At 47.3% G+C, this 25,023-nt stretch overlaps 1 protein-coding gene across 6 annotated transcripts in view; it reads right to left on the bottom strand.

Annotated features, from left to right (window-relative positions):
• Positions 1-6,889: 6,889 nt before the first annotated feature.
• MAP2K4 (mitogen-activated protein kinase kinase 4) overlaps positions 6,890-25,023 on the bottom strand; it is a 94,534-nt gene continuing 76,400 nt past the window's right edge. For all 6 annotated transcript variants that reach the window (XM_083805203.1, XM_083805205.1, XM_083805204.1 and 3 more), the window contains 4 exons: positions 13,993-14,070; positions 12,901-13,049; positions 8,946-8,991; positions 6,890-7,833 (listed from right to left, as the gene is read on the bottom strand). In XM_083805203.1, coding sequence (XP_083661329.1) covers positions 7,720-7,833; positions 8,946-8,991; positions 12,901-13,049; positions 13,993-14,070 — 387 coding nt within the window. In that variant the 3' untranslated portion in view covers positions 6,890-7,719. The remainder of the gene's footprint in view (positions 7,834-8,945; positions 8,992-12,900; positions 13,050-13,992; positions 14,071-25,023) is intronic.

The following is a 25,023-nucleotide window of genomic DNA, read 5'->3' as shown; positions in this document are numbered from 1 at the left end:
TGCTGCCAAGCATAGCCAGCAACATGCAAAGTGGCTCCAGCACGATTCACTGGAAATGTACTGCTGATAGTGATTCCATTAAAAAAAGTGAAGTCAGCCACACTGGCATTTTCACAGGAAACAGGAATTGGCTGGATTTCAATAAGGTTTCCACCAACCTCTTTAAATTGGGCTTAATTTCAAATGTCTTCAGGAAATCATTGTGATGTGGAGTCCCAGGATGTGGATCTGTTTCTGTCCTTCCTCATTTATTACCCCCTTGCTTTTCCAGCACAAACTCAGTTGCAGATGGAGAAAGAGAAAGAAGCATGTGATCCTGCTGCAGGGGGCTAAGAGAATAGCCATTGTCTGAGCTTTGCAAAAGGTTGTGGTACAACAGCTCACCATGCACAGTTTTCTCTGTGTTTTGGTATTTTCTCTTAAAGCATCTTCAACTTGTTGAGGTGCACTTGCTGGCATGGAACAGCACTCCTGGTCTTCTGTCTCTCTCTGAGATTTCAGCATGCCTCCAGGGTCTGTGGGACTAGACATGGTCGTGAACTGGGTGGCTCATGAACCAGTTCTACAATTATCTGGTGGGCCTCATAAACACACAGCAGCCCCTCAAGTCAAATCACTTGTAGTCAGTTCATTGTGGAACTGCCTGGTGTGCTGCACAGGACAGGGTCTCAGTCCATCTTGAATCTGATGGGAAACCTATTTTCCCTGGGAGGTAAGGCAGGATGTCCTCCTCTCCCAAAATAAGCTGATTGAACATAATCTGGGTTGCTGCATTATTATCACAGTATCACAGATTTCTAGGTTGGAAGAGACCTCAAGATCATCGAGTCCAACCTTCGACCTAACACTAAGTACTCCACTAAACCATACCGCTAAGCTCTACATCTAAACGTCTTTTAAAGACCTCCAGGGATGGTGACTCCACCACCTCCCTGGGCAGCCCGTTCCAATGCTTAATAACCCTTTCGGTAAAGAAGTACTTCCTAACATCCAACCTAAAACTCCCCTGTCGCAACTTTAGCCCATTCCCCCTTGTCCTGTCACCAGGCACGTGGGAGAACAGACCAACCCCCACCTCTTTACAGTCTCCTTTAAGGTAACTGTAGAGAGCGATAAGGTCGCCCCTGAGCCTCCTCTTCTCCAGGCTGAACAAGCCCAGCTCCCTCAGCCGCTCCTCGTAAGACTTGTTCTCCAGACCCCTCACAAGCTTGGTCGCCCTTCTCTGGACTCGCTCGAGCACGTCCATGTCCTTCCTGTAGCGAGGGCCCCAAAACTGAACACAGTACTCGAGGTGCGGCCTCACCAGAGCTGAGTACAGGGGCACAATCACTTCCCTAGACCTGCTGGCCACACTGCTTCTTATACAGGCCAGGATGCTGTTGGCCTTCTTGGCCACCTGGGCACACTGCCCATTACATTATGTAACTCCATCTCTGTCCAAAAAGCTGCATTCCCATCTGGCCAAAGGTGAGACTTCCTCCATTGCTGGCCATGAGGGATTTGGATTTTTCTCACCCCTATTTTTTTTTTTTCTTTTATTTCTGTCTGAGGTGGCTGACATGTCAGTAATGGAAAAAAAAAAAAAAAAAAAAGGAAAAGAAAGGACAGATCATTGTCAACAATGAACCAGAGCAGGTGTCTGGTGTCTAACAAGGTGTTAGGGTCACAAAAAACACCTTCTCCAACAGCTTTCTAGTGTAGCATCTACTCTAATGTGAGCGCTCAACCTTTATGTACACCAAATCCTTTCACCCTTCCCGCTTTCAGATCCTGCATGTGCTTTTGGGAGAGTTGGCACAGCTCCACCTGCAGAGCAACGTCCCTGCACCCAGCACTCCGGTGCCGCATGCCAGCTGAGCAGAGGGTTGCGGCTTGAAGTAACAAATGGTTGGAGAAACTGGTTTTCTCTTGGCAGTAAGGCCTGACCAGCCCTCCTGTCCGGGATTTATACAAGGCTAACGGCTTGTGTTCACACTCCGCCTGGCAGACACCCCAAGGTCCCACCAAGCAGCCAGCTCTGTATTTTATTCCCAGCACAACAGTGGCACACTGTATCGCCAGGAGGGGGAGTTTGTGCTTCAGCCTGCTCTCGAGGCATTTGCACAGCTTTGAACACAACGTAAAAAATCAAGAGCTCACTTCTGTCCTTCAGAGCAGCCATTCCTTCTTCCCCTGCACCCTTCACACACTGAAAGCAATGGCCACGCTTGTGATTTGCATCGGGACTCGGACTGTAAATGGAGCTTTTATTCTAAGCAGAGCCTCTGGGAGGAAGCTGGGTCTCAGCACCTCGTTTACTCGTACCAGGCAATTAAAGGAGACAAGAGGTGGGGAGGAAGGCTAGGGGAAGCCAAAGCAGAAGATGAGTGGAAATATAGATCACAAAACTCAAAATACTCCACATGGGAATAGGTGGTACTGCACATGTCCGTGTGTACTGCTCATGTCCACACAGAGAGGAGTTGGGAATCATCTGAATTGCTCTTGGAGTACCACAGACACATAATAAATGTAAATGAAAATTTATAATTTCTGGGTGCTATATAATGCTTGGTGAAGATATCAGGAGCACCTCAGCCCTGCAGATAGGCACAAAGATATGAGGAAGTGGTACGAGGTGTCAGGGTGCACCACTGGGCACAGGGACAGTTGCCAGCCGCTCGGCGTCTCCCTGGCGGTCGGCCGAAAGTGCTGCTCCTCAGCTCGGCACCGCCCGCAGAGACTGGGGCACCCTCAGAGCCCACGCAGTGCTACCGAGGGAAAGCAAGAGCTGAGACGTGGACCTGCTCATGTTGGCCATGGGAGGATCCCTAGCGCCAGGGCTGGAAAAAGCCATCACAGCTCATTCAGACCAGGAATGCTAGGCTGGTCCAAGGCTCAAAGGAGCAGCAACTGTGTTACCACCGCTCAGGCACGGGTCCTGGCCAAGACACAGAGGATGTGTCTGAGGTGTGGGCCAGAGGCTTCCTTTACTGCTCTCAGCAATGATACAACGGTAACAGGAGTCCTCCGTGAAGGCGGTGAAGTCCACATGGGCAAGAAGAGTGTAAGAGTGTACAGGAGGGAAAAAGAAAAAAAAAAGAGAGAAAAAAAAAAAGGGAGAGGAAAAAAGGGGGAAAGGGAAATGGACAGAGGGAAAAAGGGGTGGGGTGGGGTGGGGTGGGGTGGGAAGGGAAGGGAAGGGAAAATGAAAGGAAAACCGAGGATGTATTCAACAGGGCAACTCAGAGAACCTGAAATGACCACAAACACAGGCCTTTACATGCCACGTGGTTGCAGGGGAAAAGACTAGCAGGATCCTCTGTGTCCTGAAGAGAATGGGAATACCCAGCAGGGTGGTACAGGTGGACTCACATCTTCCCACCAGCTTCCTTCAGCTTGTTATCAGCTGTGACAGATTTCTTTAGAATGAATCTCAGTACACAAAGGAAGGTTGTGGTGCAAAAGGAACACAATCCCAGGGCAACTCCCATTTGTGGAGCTATGAGGTGAAGAGCTGCTCCAGTATCTGCCCAGCAGGAAAGGACTTTTACCCCAGTGTGTGGTGGATTTTATCTTCTGCCTGGAGGTCACTAAATCAGCAGCAGTCTTGAATTCTGGCTGAAGAGTGAGGACAGCAAGTGGTCCAAAAATGTCCCAGGTATTGTGCTGTGAACAGGAAACTTCAAAAAACAAAACAAATCAATCAAACAACGAACAAACAAACAAGAAAACAACACTTTGATGTGATGGAACCACTGAATTTATTTAAGCTGACAGATTTCAACCACCTCAAACCTATCACATCATGTATCTCTATGTAGCAAGCCTTTCTTCAGCTCCATTGCCTGCCTTTCCTTCTCTTGACAAAATTCTCAGCCTCCAAGTGAAGGAACACTGCGAGAGCCAATGTCCTGCTGCTCCACCAGTTCGTAAGTACTTCTAGTCCTGAGTTGTGTTACGTGTGACCAACGATCCCTGCCAGTATGTTCGTGCTCTCCCTCTCACCACTCCCGCACTCCTGGTGTGGTCCCTTCCAGCCACTTTGAGCATTGCAGGCACTTGTGGATGGCCCCTCTGCCCAGACACCGTCTTCTTTCCTGGTGGAGCTGCTGGGGTCCAGTTCTTTTCACCTACCTGGATGGTTTCCAAGCCCTCCACGGCTTCCAGGCAGGAGACGCTTATCCCAGCACCAGGAGTCTTGGCAGTAGGAATTACCCAGGAATCAGTACTCTTAAATCATCTGAACATTGCAGACAGTGACAGCTCTCATCAAAATAAAATAAGCCTACAAGGCTGTGAGCATCAGCTGCTCTATCCCCAGATTGTGGGCACAGCCACCTGCCCTCCTCGCAGGGACAAGGTGTCTCAAGCCACCAGATCCTATCAGTGCTCCCAGTGCAGTAAACAAGGCTCACACTCCAAGAGCACAGAGGAGCTGCTGAATTCTCAGAAGTCTTCCAAAGAAAGAAAATATATCCAGATCTCCAGATCTTCCTATGCTTTATTTCTTTTTTTTTTTTTCATTTTTAATTTAGCACAAGCAGTTTCTAACCGAAGGCTGCTTTACTCCTGTACAGCTACTTCCACCTGGAGGGAGGGCCTGGAAATCAAGTATTTCAACAGCTTTAAATGCCTCTTCCCATTTATGTCTGACCTTACAAAATGAAAATAACAAGGTCATGGTCGCATCCTAGTTTTATTACAACTGACCTGCAGGCAAAAGGATAGTCTATTACATAAACACTCTGATCCATGTATAATATCTTAAATAGAGGAGGAAGTCCAACCAGGATACCGGATAAAATACTCTGAAGCTCTCTGAAGCGGTTATGTTCCTGAGCTCCATTTTACAGACAATAAGGCAACATCCCTGCACATCAGCTTTTTGATAATTTTTTATACATTTTTTTCTATGGTACAAGAAAAAAAAATAACCAGAGTTCACAATGTACAGTTCTTACACTATTTTCACAGCTTCTGAACACTATACACCTTTTTTTTTTTTAATAAAGATACATCTTAATAAATGGTGCACCCTTAATAGTTCATAATAATTTTTTTAATACACCAGACCTGTCCTGTACAGCCATCCATGCCACAGCACATTCCAAACCTGACTCTGGCACCTGCAGCTCAAAGCTTCATGTCTCCATTTCCCGTCCATCGAAAGCAAACCAGTCATGCTGCTGAAAATGAGCATGGGATGGGGTCAGCAGCAGAGAACAGACCCCGGCCACGCTGAGTGAGCGTAAAAAGATAGCTGCTTGCTTTGGAGAGAAACAGATCTTTTGGGAGGGGTCATCTCAGTGAACATCGAGGAGATGTGAAACAGCCGTTAATGGCTGAAAGATTTGAACAGGAGCAGAGCACCTCTGAATGTGTCTGTCTTGACTCGATCTACATCTCTGTAGTCCCCTGGCCAGCACCTTGTGAAACTCAGTCATGCCTGAGATCCCCATTAGAGGTGGCTGAAGGCCAGTGAGATGAACCACAGCTGTGGGAACCTGCCAAGCCTGAGGAAAACTGAGTTTTGTGAGACTAGAGGGCTGGGGGGAGAATTACTGCTTTAGATATGCTACGTATCTATCCTGTTCAACTAATACTTCGCGTGATTAATCGGAGCTGTTGGGAATGACTAGTAACTTCAGAAAATTCTGATTTTTCTGTCTTGGGTAGACGTTAGTGGCCATCCCACTCGGTGCACAACCCTGCAGGAACACAGTCCAGGAAGGGCCTGGGGACCACAGCTCCCTGCCTAGTAGGGCGGCAGCTGAAGGGCCCTCTGTGTCCTGGGGGATCACATCGGCACCAGCCTGTGGTGCCAGAAGGACCGGCTCCAACAGCCAAGCGGGAGATGCACAGTGCTGCAAGCCTTAGGCAGCGGTGTCCCTTCAGTGGCTGAAGAAATACCAGGTCTCCAAGTATGGCCTTGGCGCTCTCCTTTCCCAGCTGAGGAGCTGGGCAGGGATGTGCTGATCCCCAGTGCTCTTGTAGCAGCCCAGTTTGTACTTGGTATTGGTTTGAACTGGGAAGCCCCTTCCAGGGAAATCCCGCCAGTACCACTCGCTGCATGTTCACTCCCACTGCATCTCTAAACCTCCTCATCCTGGGTGTGGTTTTGCCACAGAGCTGTGAGTGGGTTGCTCTCACTTTGACAAAATCATACCAAGTGCCTAAATTAGTCAATTCAAATGGAAATCACAGACCACACAGGCTCCAATTTATCCCTGGTATGCTACGAAATGTCTGAAAACTGCAATGTTGTGGGGGAAATAAAAAGTTTTCAGAAAAAAATAATCTCAGAAAAAGATGTCAAATGAAAAACAAGAAGAGAGAGAGAGAGACTGATCTGCTGTGTGCTCAGCAGTCAGCCAGAAGGTCACACCTTGCCTGGCCTAGCAGGGTCAGCTAAAACCCCGGGTGTTAGTTGCTCCTCCATCTCCACTACCTTGCACTAACCAGTCTTAGCAAGGTTCACTCTAGGTTCAATAACAAGAGCTACTGAGAGTAACAGAAGGTTACATATGCCCAGAAGAAGGTGAACAAGATCTCCAACCAGCTAAGCAAAGCACCACATTTGCAGTAGCGTGATGGGCACAGAGCCCAGTGTGGCAGGAGAGCATCCCCACCATCCTGCTTGCAGTGGTGAGAAGGAACCACCGAGGTTTGATTTTGTTAGGGACAATAGGCTGGAAAGTGGCAGTGCTGCTGGGCTGGGCTTAGGGTCAGTGAAAAGGTGCTAGCATCAGGGTTGGGGACAGTGAAGAGCATGAGAAACAGGCTAGAAATCACATTCATTTGTGGCTCACTAAAACAGCTGCAGACTTTGTGAACGGCACTCGTTGAAATCAAAGCAAAGCTAGCTGGTGGTGAGTACTGTGCAGCTATAAATCAGGTCACAAGCAGGTTATAATTCAATTGAGTAGTTTAATAATTCTTTAGGTCTTATCTTACCAGGTAACAATTTACAGGACACCTAGTTAAGAGTGAAGAGTGGCTGGCTTGGTAAAAGGAGAAAGAGTACATTATGTCCCATCTCTGAATAGTTTAATGTTAGCCTCTTTCAATGCAACTTATTTTTGGTAAAGACATATTCACTATATTTAACATGATCTCTCTTTAACAGGAAGGTCAGCTGAGCACACTGTCCCCAGAAAGTACACAGCGACTGTAAAGCAACAGAATTTCATAGCAGTAAATCTATTGCACTTTGTGAAGAATAAAATTCTCCTTTGCCTTTCTAGCTCCAGAAGGCAAAGTATCTTGTTGGCTAAGCAGGTTCTTCTCCCTCCAGGCAAAGTCTCTTAATGTTCAGACAGACAACGCCTAACTTTTGTTTGTTTGCTTTTTATTATTACTTGAAACAACAATTGGAAGAGTTTGAGAGAAAAATCTTTCCAGTAGCTGCTGAGAAGTCTCCAAGTTTTGAGTCTAGAAATGAATTTTAGGTGCTATCCAATCACGGTCAACAAATAAATGTACTTATTTCCACATTTCATGAATATGTCCACAAAAGAGCAGATGAGGTCTCTCTTTGACCAACACTAACACTGTGTGATCAGGTATTACAGGGATGCACTTATATGTGACAACATTATACAGACAGGATGGAAATAACACCAATATTATTGCACATGGTGTCTGGGCGAGCATTAAAAACACTGCAATATGTGATGAAAATTCTTTACAGCTTGTTTTCTCTCAGCCCTTTTTCTAGAGTTTGATGTAGCAGCAATATCAATCGACATACATTGGAGAGCTGGGAGTTGCTGGCATTTGATCCAGGATTTTGCAAACATAGCATGCAACATCCACTGTGCGTTCCTCATACATCAGAATGAAGGGATGTTTCTGGAATCAGATAGAGAAACAACAAGGTTATACTTGCCTTTCTGACACAGGTTGGCTACCCTGGATAAAAGCTTAGTATATGGATTTGCCTTACGAGAGACCACAGGGCTTGGTGGTGACTGTAGGACACCAGGACATAGCCTGGTCCATGGCTTTTTGCATATGAAGAATCCCTCTTAAATGTGCAGTCCAGAGGTGGGATGGGACTCCATGGGACACACAGTGAAATATTTTCATGAAAGATTTCATCAGCAGCCTTTTCAGCAATGAGGAGACAGCAATGATAGGGAGACATGACTTGGGTTCAAACAGGAGATCAGTACCCAAAACCAGTTCTCCTGAACAGTGACTCTCTGGTCAGCCCAGCAGACTGTACTGGCTAGACCCAAGTGACAACAGCTGGAACATAACAACGTGGTGACTCTTTGGGCCAGGACACCAGGCAAACTTCATTCATATCATGACAATACCATCAGGGACCCAGGACACGGTTTCCCATATCCCCTGAAGGGACGCCCAGAGCTCCTTGAAGGTACATGGTTGCCAAGCATGACTTATCCAGTCCAAAAGCCCCACCAACTTTCCTGCTTCAGAGCACCTCATCACACACGGGCTCTGCTGGTGTCTTATTCCAGAGCTGCACCCTATCAGGACTCACTTTTACCAGAGCACTCCCAGCCTCATGGTGTGGCTTGTACATTGGAGGCATTTACATGTGACAGTGTGTCAGCAATTTGACAGGGCTCCTGAGTGCAGATGCCAGGATCTCTAGCAAAGGCAGAATTTATGGGGCACACCCAACATGCTGTTTCCCAGGCCTGAATAGTTCAGGGCTAGCTAAGTCTGGTTAGCTGATCCACTGCAACATGGCATTTCTCCTTACACTGATCTTCTAGAACAGGGGTACAGACAGCAATAATCTTGGCCATCATCACAAGCTGCACAAGCCAGACACAGTGGCATGGAGGTGGTGCTTTCCCTCAGGCTGCAGAGCTGAACACTACCTTCATCACCTGAGAAGTTATGGAGCAACCCCAAAAGTGTGACCCAGCTCTACTGTGTGATCAGTACAACCATGACAGCTGGCATAGGCAGCCATGTTTTGCACTCACCAGAAGCTCTTTATACTTTGGCCTTTTGGACTCGTCCTTTGTAAGGCTAAAGAAAACAGAAAGAGAATTAGGAAAAAGTGGGACTGCGGAAACGTTTACAGACAATACTTGCAAATTTTTACAGCACAGAATACTGAATTCCACTGTCATGGTGGGACTCAACAGTATCCCAAACTATTCAAGTCCAGGAAACTGGTTCCTGCAAAACCCATCCTTTTCATGTTGCGAGTCATCACTGGACTTCCAACATGGGTGAAGGTGCTGGCACAAGTACAGACCCCATAGCCATCAACAAATCCCACTGGGGACAGGCCTAAGACAGCTGCAAGCTAAACTCCACCATGACTGTCATGGTCCTACCCATATGGAAATGGGTTTGACCAGCACAACCAGAAGTTTTGGGCAGCAGCAATCAGTAGGCAGCCCTGGCCTGTACTCCAGCCAGGAGGACAGCATGGCAAGGAGCAGAGGAGAGCCAGCACTGTCTGCCAGGGCACACAGGCACAACACCATCCCCTTGGCACATATGTGGGCTGGGGCAGGGGCTGTACCATGCATCAGGCAATCGGACCACTCTGCAAGGGCAAGAGAGAGCTTCCAGGCCCTCCCAGATCATCCCAAGCACTGGTGGCACGTCCCTCGCTGAGTGGGCCACAGCCGCCAGGAGAGGTGCTGTGGCTCAGCACCACTACAGCTGACAAGTCCTTCTGGCCAAGGCGATAGAGAGCCTGCCATGCTGTCCTCACTCCCCATGCTGTCCTCTGCCTCCAGTGTTTCCGTCAGTCTCGCTGTGGAGAGTGGTGGCTGCTGGTGGCCACCTTCTCCCCATACCATGGGGATGACCCACTGGCTGCCTGGCCCCAGTGCAGCACAGGGGCATGGCCAGGCTATGGTGGGGACAGCAGGTGGCAGCAAAAGCCACCAAAGCCCCTGCAGCAGCAGGGACATGGCAGGTGGACAGGAGAGGCCTGGGGGCAGGCATTGCCTGGGTGCCCTGGGGTGGACATGGCCTCTCCAAGGGCGCCAGGCCAAGGCCCAACCAAGCTCCTGCACTGGGCAGCAGGAATCCCTCTTCCATCGCTCCCTCCAGCCTGCCTCCACTGCCTCGGAGGGCCTGTGGGACCTGCTCGGAGGCAGCGGTGCCATCTGAAGGAGGTGGGTCAGCCCCATGCAGGGTCAGGCCGTGCTGCTGCTTGGCCCCGACAAGAAGACACCTGGTGACACCTGGCACCAGCAGCCTCTGCCCTCAAGGTAAGAGCTGCAGCCACCCCACAGACAAAGGGGGGATGTAGTGTTGTACCCAGATGGAGGGGGGCGGGAGGGGGGGCATGAATACAATTCCTGACAGCTGTATTACCATCCATGGAGGCTGTGGCAGGACCTTTTTTAAAATTCAGGAGCTACTACAATGTGACCTCAAATTATTCAGAGCAGTGGGTAATTATGCCGCACACTCACGTTTGGCTCTTCTCTGTCCTCTGACTGGTCTGCAGAGCTGCACAAAGGCAGAAGGTAAGAAATCCTGTGGCTGCTGCACAAACACCCTCGCTTCAAGCTTTTCCTACACAAATTCAATTCATCTTCTGACTTTTGTGAGTCTGAGGATTCAAATATGCTCCTTACAACACTTTTAAGTGCAACTAGTCAAAGCTTCAGCTCACTGTCCAGGTTTTGTTCTGAAATTTCCATGCATGCTTTCATAAAGCAAAAAAAATTTCATAAATCTTTTTTTTTTTTTTTCCTAACTCAATGCAAAGCTGCAGATCTGGAATAGCCATTTGCAGCACCAGGTGCTGTACAGCTCTTCTGCTGGAACATCTGATATCCTTCCCAGTCATGCTGGACCTCAGGAGCTTGCAACGCTTCCTGCAAGTACTGTTAGCTCTGCAGCTGCCAGCATGAAACTCTGAAAAGCCAGACACGGAGCTTGGATACTTTGCAAACTCTGAAGCAGAAGATTAATTGCTGTAAACAGCTCCAGAAGGCGTGTGACTTCAGATAGGCATGTAAAGAACACAGGGAGGTGGGCTGATGGAGAAAACTGTTCTACCGAGGCATTCAAAGCACTGTTGGGATGCAAAACAACTTGAAAAAAAAAATCCCAGAAACTTTCTAACATTTATCAAAAATAACATTTTCTCACTGATCTATCACAGCCAGCAGCCAGCAACACTGCACAACTCTTTCATCATCTTTCCTGACACTTGAATACACAAAAATAGAAAATTACTAGATTCACATTTGTGGGAAAATGCCCAGGAGATTTGTGCTGTCACCTAAAAGCACAGTCTTTAGGAGATTTACCTGCCTGCTAAGTAACGCCAAAGGTTATTGTTTATGGTTAACTGAATGTTATTAAGAGAAATATTTATTACATTGTTGCTATGAACACATAAGTGGTAGAAGTCAGATTATTTTCAAAATCATATTAAACAAAAAACAGAATTAGACTGAAAACTGTCCCATGCTCTATGCATTGCAGTTGTCCCAGAACAGAACGCTTTAGGAGGGGTAAATGGGCAGGAAATATGAATTGACCCAATTGGACATGTTGGCCAAACACACTGCTGCTTACCAGAGATGCCATGCAGGTTCCGCTGTTGGGTGACCTGTAGCCAAACACAACAGCACACATAGGCAGAAGAGCAAGCTCCTGGTTTTGAACACACTGTTATGATATTGCACCTCTATGGATACGTGTGTGGGGAAAAAAAACCACACTGCTGCTTGTATTGTACATGGGGAAAGCAACTCTGACTTTCTAATCAAATACCACATACTTTATGACTGAAAAATGAAAACTTCTTTGCAGCAGCAAACCATTTTGATGCTTCATTTCCTGCAGACCAAAGATAACAAGGTCTTCCTACAGCCACCTGGAAACTAGAACCTGGGCTCCATTAAAATTCCTAATTCTGAACAAGAATAAAATCCAAACACAAAAAACTTTTCCATTTTGAACCTGAACCTTTCATTTCTCTAGTGGGTTGAAAATCCTGAAACAAAACCTTTTGAAAGTTAAGAGTTGTTTCACGTTGAATGTTCCTGTGTTGCAGAGCTTTGAGAAGGGCACCCCGAGCCTCAGGATGTCCAGCGCCTGGATCAGCCCAGAACAGAAGGTCCCAGCAGAAGAGCCACACAGGTCACACTGATCAATCTTCCGTGCACTTCATTATTAAATCAACAAAATTACTTTGATGACCTTTTACATTTTGATGAAAAAGTACTTAGAAAATACACAAATCAGCCCTTAACTTCAGCAGGACCATGCACACATGGCAGGCAGATGGACTGCTCCAGGTTTCTCCCGTGCAATCTCTCTACACACCCAATCCCTCAATTCAGGGCTGACTGAACTGCAGAGACCCTGCCATAAAAGCCTTTTGAGCCTTGACCTTGTCATATGATTGACAAGGGAAAAGAAGCCAACAGCCAAGCAAGCCACCTGCTGAGCAGAGCCTTGTCCTCCCAGGCAGGAAGGCTCCTGGCCTTGCTATGCAAAAGGCAGGAAAAGTACAGATCCTCAGCTCAACCACAAGACAATACTGCCAGGTTTCTCAGGCTTCTTCCTGAAGAAGGTAAAACAAAAAGGAGGTCTGTCCCAAGGCTGTGTCATAACTAACTAATGAACAGGCTGCACAGGCCAGGCCCTTTTTTCCAGTCACGCAAACCTCCCGCCAAGGGTCTTATCATGGGTTTCCTGAACACAGACTCTCATAGGTTTTTTCCTTATTCCTTCCCTGAAGAGCAACATCCAATAGTCTGCCCTTCAGACCCTACTCAGACTCACAAACCTCCCATCACCTTCCAAAGAAGTGAAATGTGAACAGTCCTCACCCTCACATTGCTACAGAAACATGAAACTAAGCTAAAAAGTGCTTGGCACGCTACATGCTAAATACCTAGCAATGACAAAACTAGCCAACTCCAAGTGCTTCAAGCAGGGAACACTTACCACAAGTTGACGAAGTTGATGAAACTTGGGGAGAATTCCCTTTCCTCTGAGTTACTCAGCTGTGGTGGGTCTCCTTTTACTACTTGTGTCAACTGGTCAAACACACTGTTCCACTTGGGGTAGGGGAATCGCCCTGTGGCAAGCTCATACTGCAAAAAGACAGCAACAGCATGGGATAGGTTACACAAAGGTAAGTTCAGGCAGTGGAAGAAAACACAAAGTTAGACTAAGATGAGATTCTTCATGCCAGCTGCTACAGGAAGTTTAGCTGAGAGAAGGGCAGGGAACATTACACTCAAAAGCTAGTTTTGCTAACTACATTAGGAGTGTCTCCAGATTTAATTCAGGTATGCCAAACTCATGCCACTCTTCCACCGTCTATAAAATGAACCAATGCTCTTATTAAGATTTTTAAAGTAGTAAAGTAAAATCCTCCAGTTCCTTCCCAAGCTTCCTACCAACCACTACAGAAAATGGATACTGAGAAATCAAGCATTTTAAAATGCCAGCAGGGAAGATAGCCCATTCATAGAAGCTACTGACTCACTGCTTTGGCTTCCTCTTCTGCTTCACCACATTGAGAAGAGAAGATAATTTCAAATTATCAGTGTGTATATCCAGCAGCTTTGTGGTTGGCCAGAGAGGAGTAAGCAACTGGGATCCAGGATTAACTGAAATTTTCTGCACAGCCAAATAATACCAGACACCAGGGCTGTAAGAGGCTTATTTACATAGGTTGGATGCTCAGTTCTGCACCATACTCACCATCCCTTCTCACACAAGATTTTGAAGACAAAATTCATTTACAATCCGACACCTCTTCCTCACTCACATCTGTCTCTGCAAAACATAGCTGCGGCTAAATGTATCCTCAGGGGTTCAGGAGAGCCATCTGCCTTGAAGGGATTCATATTCCTTCTGAGCTAGGAGGAGCCCACTTCAATCACAAAATACAAATGCTTCACTGCAGCATAGATGGGCTTTGCTTCAAGCACGTTTGACACCGACCAACTCCATCACATCACAAAGCGCACTAAAGTTACCCAACAGGAAACTATCATGCATCAGAGGGCTTAAACCCCGCTCACTTACCAATGTAATTCCCAAGCTCCAGACATCTGAGCGGACATCATAACCTTGCCTAGAGGCACTGGGATCTATCCTTTCCGGCTGAAACAGAAAGAATTACCAGTCAAACACCGTGCCACATAGGAAGGAATGAGAAGCATCTGCAAACTTGGAAAAAATTCTAAGTTTGTCCAACCAGGCAGAGTTTGGCACATGTATAGAGACAAACTTTTTTATCACTTTCAACCCCAGCAGAGAAACATCTTATGGAATTAAACACCGATTTTATGGAGGTACAGTGTAAAAGTTTGTCTCAAACCGCAATTCAGCACAGTCCAATTTTTTTTAGTTTTCTTTCTTTTCTGCACATGGCTTGAATAATCGTTACTGTCTATTTGTTTAGTGTTGTTTAACCTCTGTATCCCTTTGAAATGTAAAGTCTTGCTTTCTCTGTTTTACAGCAAAGTCCTCCCTAGGGAATCATAAGAACTGGAATAAACATCTTCTCATCCACGAGCCCAGGGAACTGAGGTTTAAAACAATGCATTTTAAGAACAGCTCTCCTTTATGAGTTTTTGGGTATCCCTTGAAGGCAATTAAGACATCTTTACCAAGTCTTCAGACATCCAAAAAGTCTTCCCATAGAAAATGATATCAAGCTAGACATGGGTGTGCTAAGTCACCCTGGAGTGACTTATCCAGAGAGCACAACCAGCATTTTATACTTTGCATGTCATCTTCGTAAGTCAATTCTCCCTTATTTTATTAAAAATGCCAAAAAAACAGGATCTCTTTCAGTTTTAACTGTAGCAATGATAAAGAGACCTGAATCACAATAAAATAATAAATTATCAGCTGAATGAAATACTATGAAAGCCCTGGTTGCTTTGTGAGCTACTTTTTAATACGATTTCACAGCAGATGCATGCTGAAGAGTGCTATGAAATCCACAAAATCCCTTAGTGCACCCTCAACCTTCCAGTGGACCACCACATGTGCGAGAAGACTAACACATCCCCACAATACCTTCCGATCCCCAACCCCACATGGTATTTCTGTTTGCTCTATCATACTGCCAGCTCTCCTCTTTGCAGCCCACCTTACACACAGCTGCCCCAGCTTTGACTGCCTCCAAACCTTTCCCATTTCCTCAGTTACAAGGATCTCCTCCAGCAACGAAACATGGCTACACCACCACCCACACATACCCACACAGAGAAAGGAGAGGTAACTTCCAGCAAGCTGGAGTGGCTCTACATGTGTTTGTTCCTACAACCTGTCTGTTTCTACTATGACTGGGTATAGAGTATATCACCTTCCCAATACCTCTGATGTTCTATCTCATCCTTACCTCCAGCTGCAATATCCACCTTGAAATAGGCTGGCTTCAAAGGCAATGCTCTAAACATGATGTCTTTCCCACCCTCCCAGGTCTCTACTTTCCTTTGCTTTCTTATTCTTTAGTTACGTTTCTGTTTGTCTTAACCTCATATATTAGGCCTTCCCGTTCATGAGGAAATGTGGGATGGACTTTTCAGTAGTCCTGGTGGGAGGGGATGTAAATTAATAAAATTGGTCAAATGAAGTTCTCTTAAACCTACCATCAGTCCTTCATATGTTCACCTTCAAGTTCAGTCAAAGTCAATCCTATTTATATTGCAAGTAAACCCATGCACCTAACCGCTCACAACCCAGCATTCTATCTTTGCTGGATGAGTGCAGTCGTTTCATATTCGTTCCACCATATCAACAGACTACTAAATCAGCTGATACAGAATTAATAGCTAATATAAGCATCCCTTTCTTTTACAAATGGGGAACAGAAACGTAATGACAATTTCTCCAACATTTTGAAGCCAAGACAGCGGGGAATGGATTTATTTGAAAACAGAAGAAGGGGCAAGGATTTGAATGGAAAATGTGTTCCCAGTCCCTGCTGGGGAAGGGTTGATAAGCAGTGAACATTCAAGGTTTGGATGCTCTTGGATATTTCAGGAAGCTACTGGATGTTTCAGAAAGAAGTAAAACATCTCAAGGAAGAGCCAGTGGGCGTTTAGAGCATTGGCTCAGACTCAGGCTTGAGGACAAGAGGAACTCAGATTTCTACTCAGCTCAAAAGTAGTATGTGAAAGTAATGTCATCTAATGGGTCTAACCAATTCAAAGTGTTCTCTGTGATTTACTTCTGTCAGTACTCCAAAACATTGACAAGAAAGACAGCAAATGGAAAATGCCAGGAGGAAGGTAGACAGAAGAATGTGGCATCAACAACAGGCCAGCATTAGATGTGGCATGGCAGGAACCTTCTGTCATGGAAGGAGTTTCTGGTGACTCTCTCATAAATCACGCCCACGGATGATGCTGTGTCTATCCCTTCCCTGTCTCAATGTAGGCAGTCAACATGATGGACCTGCAACACCCCCAACAGCCTTGTCTGCCGACAGCCTGCTCTCCAGCATGACTGCTCTCAGGGAACTCAGAAGAACAGCCTGACTCCGTCAGCTGTGAGAAATCATGTCCCAGCCCAACCACACGCCTGTTGCCATACTGCTGTGTCTGCCAGACACTAGCCCTGCTTTACCTCAGTGCAAAGCTCTCCTTGCATCCATCCCCTCCTGACAGATCCTGGTGGCATGCTTCTCCTGCCTTCTGGGTTCTAGCAGCAGGCAGGAAGACAGGCTGTGAAGCTGCTAAAACTGTCCTTTCCCTGTTCTGCAGACACGATATCAGTGCTAGCTGCGCAGCAGACTACTACAGACCACTGCCCCACAGTGAGGCAGCTCTTCAGGGGCATGGCAGCTAGCTCTGCCAGGCCATATGCATTTTGGCAACAGAAGATGGATTCCCCAGCTGGCATGTGCATTCACACCATGGATATCAGAGCCATTTCACGTGAACCTTGTGACAAGAGACTGCCTCTTAAGTATCAAACACACCTCCGTGGTGCACTCACACTCAGCCCATGTGATAGATGTTGCCATGCAGGAATGGCAGTGGGACCAGTTGGTGCAGGGCCACATAAAATGATGTTGGCCAGTGATGGGACTCCTACACCACTGATCAATAGAGAATGTGATGCAGCAGCATGTGGGAGACCAAGAGCGATTCGCAAATTGAACTAACAATTCACAGTTTGTGTAGCACAATGAATTATAGGACTGCATGGAGAGCAGATATTCTGGGTTGGGAGTCAAGTAGCAAAAGGGTGTGCATTACAGGGACTGGTGAGGTAGGTGGCACTTGTGACAGTCTTTCATCAGGCTGGACCTGTTTGGGGCACTGCAGGGCACCTCTTGGCTGTGCAGAGGACAGCTTTGAGTCTGAAGCACCCACGCAGGGGCAGCCTGTTACCATGACCAAGCAGAGTACAAATGGAGCAACAGGGACTCGGCCCTAGAAAGCAGTGGCACAGTTAAAGGGAAAGCAGGATGGACCAGAATAAATCCTGTCTAAATACAGAGCAAAAAGAATCCTGGGAATTTTCCATGTAGACAACATGGGAGTAATTAACACCAACAAAGGGAGGGTCAGTATGTCACACTCCTGGGACCTGGAACAAGAACTGCAGACAAATCCAGCTCTTCATGGATGTCCTTCGAACATCAAGTGCAAGTGAGGAAAGGAAATGGCTGAGATGGAAGTCAACCACTGGATGTGCTGATGGTGTGAAGAGGCAGGGCATGAATGCATTAAACAAGGGCACAGACTGACATAGGTTTTCCCTTCATTTCAGTGTCTGCACTGAAAAAAGAGCAGAAATGGGAAGCAATGATCCTCCCCTCACTTCCAAGCCCCCAGCTAAGCAAATACATGTAATGTGAGGTTTGACAAAAGAATAAATGCACATACAACTCGCCGAAGTCTTCAGCTGTTTCGTGTTGCTGATGAGCAAAGTAGTATGTCTAGGAAAACACAATTCTTGAAGCTCAGAACTAGATTTTCACTGGTTATATAACCAAGGAATTTTATCCTAAATGCACTGCAAATTCAAAACTGCCTACACATTATTAAATTGAATGGAACATACTCTTACTTGCTACTTAAGCCAATGTGTCCCTGAAGCAAAAGAAAATAAAAGGTTACAAGGAGTGAATAACTACCAGAAGGAGCTCAAATTTTACAATACACAAAGTAGAAGAAAATCTACAGGATATAAATGTTCCCTCCCCTTCAACCACAGAAACAGATGGATGTGAGCTGGAAGCTGCCAACCTCCATTGGAAACGATCTCCTCACACACATACAGCATGCGATGAAAAAAAAAGAAATGAAGTCCAGGGACTTCCCCTGGCTTTGGTTGATGATGGGAGCAAGGTAAAGCACTGCACATCTGGAAACGGGGTTGTGCTGGCTGCAGCTTCAGAGTTATCTGTGCTAAATTCAGCTGCAAATCATACAGTGAGTTACAACCCAGGCCAATCAGAGTTAAAAGACCTCCAGCACTCTGAAAGGGACTGGATATGAGTCTTGCACACAAGAGCCATAAGCTCCCTAGCACACTAATCTGCTGCTGCGTTAACCAATATATCAAATATATATATTGATTTCAGCAACTCTCAAGACAAAAATGTCATTTTCCCTATGGTGATGACTCCATTATCATGGCTTTTTCATTTAGATGGCAGTGCCCCGCGAGGGGCTCAGCAAGTGCTTGCAGACAGGAGCATTTCTTGCTGCCCAGGCGACTCGGCTCTCAGGGCCAACTCCAAGCAGAAGCCACAGCAAGGATGGGAGCAACATTTATGAACAGCTGCCTGTAGTGTTGTGCAATAGCAATGGAAACCATCTTTAGGACCATAAATAACTAGTTTGGGAAATTCTTCTGCTATTCAGTAAAGGAAAATGCTGTCACTTTTCAGATTGCTGTATTTTTCGTGAATATTCCTACAGTGAAGAGCAACTTGTTCTTCCCTCAGGGCTAACCCCTGCATGGGCCTCTCACACACTCAACTGGAGCACGGAGTGAGGCCCAGCAGCAGTGTAACGCCACAGCCCAAGCAGGGAAGCAAGCAGCGGGCTCAAAGCAGGGCTGGCAAGGAGGCACTGACTTGCTGGGCTCTCAGACCTGCCTCTCCCGCATGCAGCTCCCCCCCCATCTGCTCGCTGAGACTTCCAAACGTTTTATTCCTGTCCATGGAGGGAGCCCCTTCCCTGCCCTCTCTACAGACTAGGCTGGGAGTTCAGAGCCTGTAAGGCTAGGAGGAGCCTGATGTCCCACCTCCCTGGGAGATGCTCACCAACAGCTCACCACCATGACCACCACCTCCTAGGAGAGAGGCAGACCTGCTCTGTAAAGTGACTGTCCTCCTTGGGACTCACCGTGTTGATTCTTGAGCAGACCAGACACAGACCTAGGGTAGGTGCTAGAGCTCCAGAAAGACACGGACTTCCAGCCACTCCTGCTGGCTATGTTACTGCTCTGCTCTACAGGAAGTTTCGGGGGCTCTCCCTTAGGTGACACCTAATTCTGGCTGCTAAAGAGCTGAGGTGTCTGATTTCATTTGGAACTCAACTTTTATGTGCAGTAAAGCCTAATAAGCTTCCTGGATCTCCTCATAGGCATGCAAGAGCTCACAGAAGGTGACCTCAGTGCTGCAAAAGCCTTGGTCTAAGAACACAGATGTGAGTCATCCACACAAGCAGCGAGGCAACTCAGTCAAATTTTTCAGAGGTTATACCCCTCCTCCCCAGTACTAGGTGACTGATGAAAAAGCAATTAACCCTTTGTTTTCTCTGGATCTGTATCACAGAGCCGATGATTACAGGGGTCCTGCAACATCCTACACAGCAGCCTAGCCAGGATGCAGCAGAAGACAGGGCTTCCTCAGCCGGAGTGCGACATAGCAGAGCAAAGGCAACATGACAGTGATGGGTGGAACAGCTGATAGGGAAGCAGAGAACAGGCCTTCTTCTTCTGTCTTCGTTGCTGCATGGCTGTGGACAAGCAGCTTCTTCCTGCTCCACGGTTTATCTCTAGGATCCAAGTAGGAACACTAGGCTCTGGGTAAACCTTTCTATGCATCTTGATGAAAAAAACTACATAGCAGGTAAGAGTATTATCATTGTCAAAAAATACTTCAGCCAAAATATTTATCCATGCTTTAACTTTTTTTTTCAGACATTCCTTTCCAAATCCCCTCTGTTCTTTGATTTCCTGTCCCTCCCCCTCGCCCAGGTCAGCCATGAACCCTGTGGCTGCAGAGAGATTATCAGCAGAGATCAGGTTTCTAGAGAATGGCCTTTCCTCCCCTCCTATTTCCTTTACATATTTACTCTGAGAGAATGTTTCATTTAAAAACTTCTCCAGCAGCATTTTCCAGGTGGAGACGCTGGTTTCCGTTCGCATGGGATTACCATCTCCTCCCAGTTGGCTTTTCTAACAGAGTTTGAATTCCTCGATCTCAGTAGCAGGAGGATCCCAGGACAGCGAAGGACTAGTGCACAGGGGACACTCACTGGACACAGAAAGATTGGCAGGAACGTTTATGAGGCCAATGACACCTTATTGGGCTTGACACAGTATATTCTTTATGACCATAATCATCTTGTTAAAAAAGGTAAATGTGGCTGTCATAAACTTGGACTAGTACAGTGCATTACCTGGATGGCAGCTAAACAAGCATCAATAATTTGCATTAGTAAATGGCTTAACTGATAAGTGTCCAAGAGTTTAAGAGGACCCTATTCAGTGGGAAAGACAGCATTTATAATGGGACCTCAAAGGTATCTTTCTTTGGCCTATGGCTAATGATATCGCAGAAAATACAAAATTAACGTTGCTAAATTCTTCATATTATTAAAATATTGTGTGATAAGTAAGTGCTCCTGAAGAACAAGTGTGATCTGAGCTGCTTGGTAAGCTGGGCTCTGACTGGATGCTGACTCATTCAAGCAGAAACAGAAAAAACAGCACTCTGGAGTGACAGACATAATCCTAGAAAAATGGGGAGCATGAAATCCCAGAGGAGCATCACGATTAAAGGCATGCAGCTGGGCTATGCACTAGGAACACCTGCTCTCATTGTATACTCCAGAGGGGGGACAACTGCTGGAATTTTGTTTGACTTCAGAGTCTACATTTGTAAACGGATGCAAAAAACCTGGAGGGCTTATAGCATAGACATTAACTACAATCCAATCTGCCTTAAGGACATAAACTGCTCAGTCTCTTAATCTCCTCAAAGAACAGCTTAAGAGGTGATTTCATCAGAGTCAGAAAGTACCTGCTGGGGAAAGAGGCTGTGGCAAGAAAGACTCATGAATTCTTCAGACAAAGTAGAAACAAAAGACCATGGCCATCCATTAAAACAAGGCTTGCTCATTAAAAATACTATATTACGAGTGTAGTTAACGACCAGGACCACTTCAAGCGCACTGTAGATTCTGACACCTGAAGAGGCATCTTTAAAGCAGGACAGAAACCTTTGGAGGGCTTCTTCATCTGGTGTTGTTCTGGAAGTCCACAGCCAAGTATCCCAGAGCTTGATGCAACCCTTCAATGCCATCCCCTCCACTGCTTCTAAGAACTTCACTGGATTCACAGGGTTAAGCTCTGGAGAGGCAGCAGATTTGGAGGGCTGTAAGGTACTGTTTCAGCACTGCTAAGTAATTTCATCACAGAATATCACTGAGGGACTGCTATTTTGGTGGGGATGCTTTAGAAGTCCTTGAAGTAATTAAGACTGAATTGCCATGAGCTGTTATTTTTCCAGTCTCAATGATTTACCTTTGAACATACGCAGGAAAGAAGAGGAATCCAGCAGAAAGCAACGTGAAGATTTCTGATCCTGGAGGACACTTTAAGCAGTAGAAGAGGGAGACAAGAGGTAGTGTTCAGAGATGAAGTTACGGACATTTGAACCAGAAATCAAATTTAACAAAATGCAGATGGTCATCAGCATTGTGTGGTTGCTCAGATAGGGACAGACTGGAGTCACGACCAACTTGAGCCTTAGGATCTAGTTTGTCTCTCTAAAAGATCTCCTCCATTCAACCAGGACCTGTTGGTGTGAGTACAGGATCAAGAGGATTCCCCATGTGCATTCAGTCAGCCCAACTTCTGCTCTCACCATCCATGAAAATTTCCACCTGGAAAGCAGCACCCTCACCACTAGATCTAACCTTGATCCTTCTCATACTGTGGGAAATCAGGAGCTTTTGCACTCCACAAGTTCTGGAGTGTCTGGTACTAAACGAACAGACTTAGAGGAACAGGGATTCAAGCACTGCAGGGCTGATGCCAATGTCACAAATGGACTTGTGCCCCCTGTCTGTGCAGCCGAGACATGGAGGACTTTGCAAGATTCAAGCTACTATTTCAGATTGCCTTCAATCTCAGAAAAATGGCCTAAATACTAAGACAAGACAGGATGAAATATATACCTCAGTCAAAAATTGAACTGAAGGCCACAGCCTGCCACAGCTCCAGGAGCTGGGGCCCTACAACCCTGGCCCATGTGCCCAACCCTGTCAATGCCCATCTGAACTGCACTCTCCGGGAAGCAATGCCAAGCCCTGCTTGCCTCTCCATGTGCCATTTTTCAGAGACAACACAGAAGAATGGTCAGTCTCTGAGGGGATGGTCTGTACCGCTCGAAGCACTGCAGACATGCAGGGTGGAGGCTGCGTGCCCAGCTCCAGCAACGCCCCGGAGCAGACACTGCCCTTGTGTCCTGCCTGCTCCACTGCCCAGGGTGACACTGCAGCAGGGAACAGGTGTAGAAAGTGAAGGCTGGACTTGGCTGTGCCCAGACCTCAGTGCCAGGGTAATCTCTGGGGTAGCCTGGTGCCGTCAAGCAGCTCTCACAGCCCCTCAGCTAGTGCCGTGCTCTCGGTAGGAAGAGGATCAGCACTGGGGTGGAGAGTCCTCCTGCACTATCCCCATGGTCCTCCTGAATAGGTTGCCTTGCCAGCCTCAACCACACAAGCAGCAAGAACCAAACAGCTCAGGGACAATGAGAGAAGCACACCTACAGAGCTGGGACCTGTGTAACCCTTCCCTTCTCCCTTCGCTGCCTCTGCCCATGCCTGACCCTGCCCTGAGGAGCCAGACCCATACCTCTCTGCAGCTTCACTGCTCCGATGATTGTGTCTTCCTAGGTGTGGCTTTGAATCAGCCTTTTCTACAGCTAAACAAGACAGTAGGGAGCTACTCTGGGGCCAGCCCAACCAGCCATGCCCCACACAGAGCAGAAGCTGTCCGCTGTTTCCAGCTGTGCTCACCAGCCAGGAACATGGACCAGATCGTCTCCTGCCTCCTCTCTGCTTGATGACGCAAGATCCACTCAGCAACCTCTGATGCCTCCCAAGGGCAATGATCTCCCAAACCTGTTTTTTAAGCACTTTCCATGTAAATCCTAGTGGCCAAAATGACCTTTTCCTCTTTAATATTCTCCTCCATGAAACTCACATCCTGGCCAAGTGATTTGCTTACACAGGTGCTAGCACATTTACCCAGGTATAAACCTGGGTAAACCAATTGCCTGTGCAGACGAGAGGCTGAAGGGTCAAGGTGGAAAGTCCTCCATGCTGTGACTCTTGCAGGACAGAGGATAAAGCATGGACGCGGGCTCAGTTCCGCAGTGGAGGCTGCTCCACACAGGCTCTGCACCGCATGATGTAAGGAGCTAAGTTTGGACAGGAGAAGTCCCACACTGGGCAAACCTCACGGACGATTTTAGCTTATGAATGAGTAAGCAGAGGCATGTTCTCAGCCGAAACCACTGAAGCATGCGGGTGACATCAGCAGCACGCGAGCTCGGAGAGCTGCGCTCAGAGCTCAGGCATCTTCCCAGACATTCGCTACGCTGCGAGCAGCAGTGTGGAACCAGCCTGCGCTGCGTGCAGAGGGACAGTGCCGCATGTCTCACAGTTTCCCTTCAAATCTGCTTTCTCAATCTTAAAAATTATGGCTAGGTGCCAAGTTTCAGATTTAAAAAAAAAAGAAAGAAAAAAACCCAACACACAGCACAGTTCAGGAGCATCCAAAGGACTTTAGCTGCATGAAGTCAAACCAACAGGCTGCCTGTTCAGTTAAATGAATGACCAAGCCCGATGAAAACCTTGGCACTGGGTCAGGAATGGAATGCAAAGCTGAAATGCAGGCTTCTGCTTGAGCTCTGCCCAGGTGAAGGGGCTCTGCCCCAAGCTGCCCCGTCCCCACAGCTTCTCCCTCCACATCCACAGGGAGGCTCGGGGAGCATGGCACAGGGACAGCTTTGTTGCCTGTCTCAGGAATTCTTCATTTTCTGTGCATGGCCAAACTCCGTACGATCCACCCGAAGGTGGGGACGCAGGCCCTCCTGGACACAGAGGCAAGCCCCAGCAGTGATGCCCACCTGTCCCACAGGAGAGTGAGGACGGCAGCACATCCTGTGCGCTGCTCTGCTGGGGCTTTGCGCTTACCATCTAACCATGCACATGCGGGACAAGCAGAAGCACGGTTGCTGGGACAAGCATTAGCACCAAGAAGGCTGCTCTGTATACCCCATGCCACGCAGCTCTGTGCATGGCCATCAATTCAACAGCTTGGGAAGGGTGGGAGAAGCAACGCGGGGTGCCACCACAGCCACAGCCGGCAGAGGGCGGCTCCCAGGAGACCTGGGAAGAGGACCTGAGGGACAGAGGACATGCATGAGACAGTCATGTCTCTGTCCTGAGAGAGGTCCCAGAGAAGCAGGACAGGGCAGGACATCTGACCATACACTGGCAGGATCCTCACCTCCATAGCCCAGCTGCTTCCAGTTTTGTCTCATCACTCCCCTCTGACACAAAAATTGGGATCTCTTGAGCATCAAGAAGGTGAAAAGTAGTAATGCCCCAGACTGTCAGCTTCAGCATGGCACTTAAAGTCTCCCCTCCAGCCCTAATCAGAAGCATTATCTACAGCTGGAGACAATGCAGGGCCCACCAGGGAGGCAGGGCTACTTGACAAAATCCTCAGGCGCTGCTGCTCTGGGAACAAAGCTGAAGGACCAGACCAGAGGGGATTGATCTTGCAGCGGAGTGAAGTTGACCAAGAGCTGCTCACCACTGACAGGGCAGTCAGGCTCTTCTT

Source organism: Anser anser (assembly GCF_964211835.1).
Source record: "Anser anser genome assembly, chromosome: 19".
NCBI classification, from domain to species: Eukaryota; Metazoa; Chordata; class Aves; order Anseriformes; family Anatidae; genus Anser; species Anser anser.
Note: the sequence above shows the minus strand (reverse complement) of the source record. Positions and strands in the feature narration are given on the sequence as shown.